Source organism: Pelodiscus sinensis, chromosome 1, assembly GCF_052426305.1.
Source record: "Pelodiscus sinensis isolate ZL-2025 chromosome 1, ASM5242630v1, whole genome shotgun sequence".
Taxonomy (NCBI): Eukaryota; Metazoa; Chordata; order Testudines; family Trionychidae; genus Pelodiscus; species Pelodiscus sinensis.
The window spans coordinates 188,061,941-188,068,163 of NC_143052.1; the positions used below are offsets into that span (position 1 = coordinate 188,061,941).

The 6,223-nt window shown below is 54.0% G+C and overlaps 1 protein-coding gene across 1 annotated transcript; it reads left to right on the forward strand.

Moving 5' to 3' along the window:
- The first annotated feature begins 2,481 nt into the window (after positions 1 to 2,481).
- On the forward strand, positions 2,482 to 5,609 carry OLIG2 (oligodendrocyte transcription factor 2). Its single transcript, XM_075920185.2, has 2 exons — positions 2,482 to 2,730; positions 3,654 to 5,609. Exon 2 carries the CDS (start codon positions 3,691 to 3,693, stop codon positions 4,567 to 4,569), a length of 879 nt encoding a protein of 292 aa, XP_075776300.1. The 5' UTR covers positions 2,482 to 2,730; positions 3,654 to 3,690; the 3' UTR covers positions 4,570 to 5,609.
- The last annotated feature ends 614 nt before the right edge of the window (positions 5,610 to 6,223 follow it).

A 6,223-nucleotide genomic window follows, 5' to 3' on the forward strand; every position in this document is an offset into this window, starting at 1 on the left:
TCCATTCAACGGGCCACTCGCTTGGCTCCGGTTGTTAGCCGCCTACCGGGGCCAATAGCCAACTATGCCAAGCCGCCCGAAGCTGCGGCTTGGACTCACGTTGCTTTGCGCGGAGAACACTTACTAAAAAGTTTAGGCTGCTTCTGTAGAAGGGAAACGTATTGCACAGCATCTCAAAACGAGCGGTAACAAATGCTTTAGGGAAAGAAAGAAAGAAAGAAAGAAAGAAAGAAAGAAAGGACATTTCTTCGAACCCCAACTTGCATATTTCCGCAGGCAGTAACTAGCTCAAGGCAAAGTTTGGGAGAAGTTCTGGAGCGTTTATCCGGGAGCCACTAGGTGGCAGGTGTTGATATAAACCCGGATTAGTGGAAAATGTAATTAGTTACCGAGGCTTATCTACTGGAGCCGGCAACCAAAAGGCCGACGAGGACGTGTCCGGTTATATCCACACGTTAATGAATGAAAGCACTGATCCCAGCAGCTTCCAGAGACCGAGCGGGACAAGGGAGAGAGTGATTCTTCCCCTTAAGGCACAGATTTCAAGTTGGCTCCATCTCCCGTTTTACTGGGGACCCGATCCGGCCGTTCTGTGCCTCTAGCCTGACAAATACTTGGAAATCTGTCTCTTTAGGCGCCCACTGAAAACCCCTCGAGGTCTGCAGCAGTGCGGTGCCAGTCCCCGTCTGCTGAGTCTGTCTCCCCGCTCGCCGGGCTCTGGCTGACAGAGAAATGCTACTTGGCTTAGTCGATGGGACTGGCTATTGCCCCGACTGACGGGCACCCCAGGCGGGCCGCCAAAGGGCAGGGCAGGGACGTTGCCGCTGATTCCTGAACTGCTGTCTGAGCCTCACATGCAAAGGTTGCCGATTTCTGCAGCCTCCCCTGCCTCCCCCCCTTTCTCTGCCTGGCGCTCGGCCCTCCCGCCTCCACGCCAGGTAAAGCTCCCTGCTTACTGGCGTACGCAGCCCTACCCCGGCCCAGGCACACTCCTGGGCGCGCGTAGGACCCGCGCGCCGGCCAGACACAAGCGGCCAGGCAGGGGGGCCGGGAGCCAGCCTGCCCCTGCGGCAGCGTTTGCTAATTGCGCTGTTATGGATCCGCGTCCGAACCGCTCAGAAACACATTTCCACGCTTCACTTCTTCCCGTGTTGAAGGCGCATTTAACGGCTGGCTGGGGCTTGGCGGGCCAGCTGGGCACCACCCGGGTGTAAAAACCATCCAACAAAAGGCAGCGCGGCTGGGGGAAGGAGGGGACCCGGATCCGTGCAAACGAAAGGAAAAGCTAAAGCCGGGAACTAAACCCCAGTGCAGGAAGGGCCGGTTGCCAGTAGAAGGGGAGAAACACGCTGCCTAGGAGAGCCGTTGGTGGCAAAAGCCAGCAGTGCTGCCAAAGGCCATTATACAATGCTCCTAGAAAGGCGGGCAAAGAAATTGCTGCAGTTTCTAGGAAGGAAGTGGAGCTGCCTGGCTTCCCAAACTGTCATTACTTCAAATAAAGTTTTAAGGAGGAGGCAGCTGGAAATACTATTGCAAGCCTGGATCAGCCGGGTGTGTGTGGCGCCGTGTGAGGCTGCGTCTGCAGCTGACGAATTAGGGGTTTTGCCCACAAGAAGCTTATGCCCCAATAGATCTGTTTGTCTGTAAGGTGCCCCACGACTCCCGTGTTTATAGTAGGCGCGTGTTTAAAGATCGCTAGCAAAAGGGTCTGATATAATCAGCACAGGTGGGCAACACGAACGCGCTAGGGTTGCTCCTGCGCGCCGGATTTGAAGGCAGGACATCTTTTAAAACGGGACATTCGGACTGTGTTGCGTTAGGTACGTGGACTCCCGCCAACTTCGCTGTCCGATCCCAGTATTTGAGTCACATCTGTTCTTTGGCAAACCCTTGCGCGCAAACACTAGGACGGCTGAAAATCACTTTGCTTTTTCTCTATCAAATTCCCTTTCCTTCGGCAGCCATTCCCCAGGAGGAGTGCAGAGCTAGGCTCGGTTGGGATGGTTTTAGACTTGGATCTCGGATGAACACCGCCTCCCCCCCCCCCCACACACACACACTCCCGCCGCGCCCCCTGAACTCCATGTCTTTCATTGCCCTGAAACATGCGTGTGTGGGGTGCAGTGGGAGATGGCCCAGACCAGACATAAGTGGCTAAGTAAGTGTGGGCAGGGTTGCATTGTGCCTGGTGAGTGTTTACATTTGCGGGGAAATAGCGATGTGTTTGTGAAACCTATTAAAACTCTCCAGCGCCCGCGCCCGGCGGAGTGTCCCGGGAGTTTAGGGCCAGTCCTTTCACAATGTTATTGTGATGCTGGGACTAAGGTTTGTTTGGTCTATTTTCCCCCCAACAGCTGTTCCGAACGCTGGCATTGTTACATTTTGTTACAGATTTGACAAAGGTCTCTCCTTTTCTCCCTCCTGTCTCCCTGGGTCTCTCCTCCTGGCCAACGCCATTGGCTGGAGCTGCGAAGGAGCGTGTCTGAGTCAGTTTCATTGAGCGGAATTAGCCGGGATGACATCAGTTTCCCAGCCCCCTGGCAGCACTTTGCTTATTGGTGCAGCGGCCCCTCCAGGACAATAACATTGTTCTCACCCGGCGCTGCTTGCCGATGTGCCTATAAAAACACCATCGAGACGCCCAAAGGTGCGTATTATTATTGTGATCCGTGACAACCACCAGCGGCGCCGGAGCGGGCCCGTTCTGCCAAAGGGATCGCTCTGCAAACAGTAAGTTCCCAGATAAATTGACTCCCTGGCTCCCGGGGGCGCTGCGGCAGCTAACTTTATACGGCAGGCGTCCCCAATAGCCCTGGTCCACGAAACCCAAATAAATCAATGGGGATGGACAGACCCCCCCCCCCCCCCCACACACACACTCTGCAAAGGGCGCACAGCCGGTTCCGTCTCCGACTCCCACCGCCGGGGCGCCGTCCCGAGTGGAAATGAACCCTCCATTCGCCCAAGACAGTGGAGGGAGGGAGGTGACAGATGAAGCGGCAAAAGCGGGGGGTGTAAGTGTTGAAACAAGTACCGATCAGATTAGAAAGATTCTCCTCCCCTAACCCCCTACCCCAGCGACTCCAGTCACTTCTCCGGGATTCCCCCTCCTTTTGCAGCGGTTTGTCCTGCGTTGGGGCGCAATGTGTCACCCTCGGGAAGCCTGTTGTGCAAGAAGCGGATCTGAAAAGATCTCGCTGTTTGGCGGGGGAGGAGCAGGGTGGAGATCCAAGGGTGTGCTGTCGGATGCTGTTGAGCAACTGGGGAGTATCCGGGTGGCAACTGTGTTGTGGCGTGGAAGGTGGGAAAAGGAGGCTAGAGGAGGGGGCGAGGGAAGGTTGGGGAGTATCCTGAGAGACGGGGGCTGATAATGCTTCGGAAAAGTGGCAAAGGGGGCTTCGGGATTTGGTTGCTGCTGAACTTGGAGGCGAGGGCCCGAGGGAGCGGGGAAGGATGTCTGGGACCCTACAGGCAGGGGGGCACGAAGGCTTTCTCAGACACGCTGGGCTGGGGACTGGTAAAAGGAGTCTGGGTAAGGGCATTGCTAGGTCCTGGGAGCTGCCTGGAGTACCAGCTAGGTGAAGTAGAGGCCGCGGCGCAGCAGAGTTTCTTGTCCCATTGATTCGGGGTCGCTCTCTGGTTTCTCCTCCCAGGAAGCCTGGTGCGCGGCGCTCTGCCCTCCCCGGGGCCATGGACTCCGACGCCAGCCTGGTATCCAGCAGGCCTTCCTCCCCGGAGCCCGACGAGCTCTTCCTGTCCGCCAGGAGTAAAGGCAGCAGCGGGGGCTTCTCGGGGGGCACCGTGTCCAGCTCCACCCAGAGCGACTCCCCGCCCGAGCTGAGCGCCGAGCTGCGCAGCGCCATGAGCGCGGCCGGAGTGGTGGTGGTCGACAAGCTGGGCTTCAAGTCTTCTTCCTCCTCTTCTTCCTCCTCCTCTTCTTCCTCCTCCAAGAAGGACAAGAAGCAGATGACGGAGCCCGAGCTGCAGCAGCTGCGGCTGAAGATCAACAGCCGGGAGCGCAAGCGGATGCACGACCTGAACATCGCCATGGACGGGCTGCGGGAGGTGATGCCCTATGCTCACGGGCCCTCGGTGCGCAAGCTCTCCAAGATCGCCACGCTGCTGCTGGCGCGCAACTACATCCTCATGCTCACCAACTCGCTGGAGGAGATGAAGCGCTTGGTGAGCGAGATCTACGGCGGCCACCACGCCGGCTTCCACCCCTCCGCCTGCCCGGGGGGCATGGCCGCTCACTCCGCCCAGCTCCCGGGACACCCCGGCCACCCCGCCTCCCACCCCGTGCACCACCCCATCTTGCCCCCCGCTGCCGTCTCCAGCGCCTCCCTGCCGGGATCCGGCCTCTCCGCGGTCAGCTCCATCCGACCCCCGCATGGGCTCCTCAAGTCGCCTTCGGCCGCCGCCGCCTCGGCCCCGCTGGGCAGCAGCTTCCAGCACTGGGGAGGGATGCCCTGCCCGTGCAGCATGTGCCAGGTGCCCGCGCCGCCTCACCACCACGTCTCCAGCATGAGCACAGCCAGCCTGCCCAGATTAGCCACCGACACCAAGTGAGCAGGCGGAGGGGAGCTGCCGAAGCACGGTGGGGATGGGGAGAGAGACTCCTGGCCCGGAGGAGACGCGGGCACATTCGGGGGACACAGACTCTCTGGGGGCCTCCCGCACAGGCACAGATAAGGACTTACAAGGACATACCGGGCTCATCCACCATTTTTAAATGCACCCTCCCCCACTCAAAGGCTGGTCCCGGGGCACTTTCAGGCAAGTTCCACCGTAGCGAGCGGGACCGAAGGCGCTCAGTCACTGAAGCCCCGGCAGAAAGCGAGAGGAACAAAATCCAGTTCCTTCTTCCTCTACGCAGAACTGCTCCTCTCTCCTCCAGCAGGGAAAGGAGGGGGCCAGCCTGCCGTGCAGCACTTGGTGTTCTGTCCAGTTTCAATAGCAAGTGTGTAAACGCACAGAGCATTTTTACACGACATACATGTGCGTCTTTTGTAACTTGGATAGGAGTTGAAAATAGTTAGAGATTCTTCTCAACGGAAATCACCAACATTGCAGAGGGTGTTTTGCTTGTTTGTCTTTATTATTTTTACATATTCAACGTTTTCTGGTTCAGATACTAAGAACTGTAAGGCAGTTATTCGGAGCACCCGGCTGGTCACTTCCTACCAACCTAATCTGCAGGAATGAAGGCTTTAGATGTAAATGTAGCCTGCAAAGTTTCCGGGGGGTTGGATTTGTAAATACACTGTCCGATGATGATGCAAGTCCCTTATGCTTGAGCTTTCTGTTTGTGCACTTGTACTGGAAACCTTTGAATGGTAAAGGGCTTTTTTGTTTTGGTTTAGTGTATAACACGTTTTTCTTTTCTGCCACCATTAACAAAGTTACAAAACTCTTTAATGCGCTGTCTATGTAGGAACTCCAAGCTGCCTGTGTTGCAATACTGAGAACTTGGGCTTGTTTCTGAAATAACATTTTTTCTTATTACTGCCCCTTGCAGAGATTTTATCATCTGTTTATTTTTGTAAAAAAAAGTTGCTAAATAATATTTATTACTTGTTTGGTTGCAAAAACAAAATGAGTGATCTACTGTTGAGATTTTAAATAAAAAACATTTTAAGTACATTGCTTTTTCCCATCCATTTATGTTCTGAGAATTCTAGAGGCCCGGGGAGAAGAAGAACAGGACTTACTTACTTTTAGAAAAAAATAATACGGCATCATGCTTAAATAGACCAGAAACAGATCGAAAAGGATTTAGAACATTTTAATGTAATACTTCCAGCTTTTTTTCCGAACACTCATACCAAGTTGCGATACAAACTGTTTCCCCTTCAGTCCTCTAAGTAGCAAGAATAATAATTATCAATTATATCAGTGTTTGTCATCCAAACTTTTAGGAGTTTCTTAAACAAAACTCAGCATTTAGTAAAGACAGGAGAAGAAAATATTGAAAGGTTGGTGTTTCGTGGTCGTTGTTTAAATAATTCAAAATAAGAGACGTTAGACAAAAAAAAGTTGATTTGGGAGATTTCTACTTCATTGTGTATCGATGTATTTGCATATTAAACTATCCTGTGCCGAGATAGCCAGACACAACAAAATATTGGAACAACATTTTAGTTCTCGTGTGCTTTATACCTCCAACTTAAAAATGATTAATTTGATTTAAAAGGCAGGTTTGGGGATATGGTTTGCACTCGAA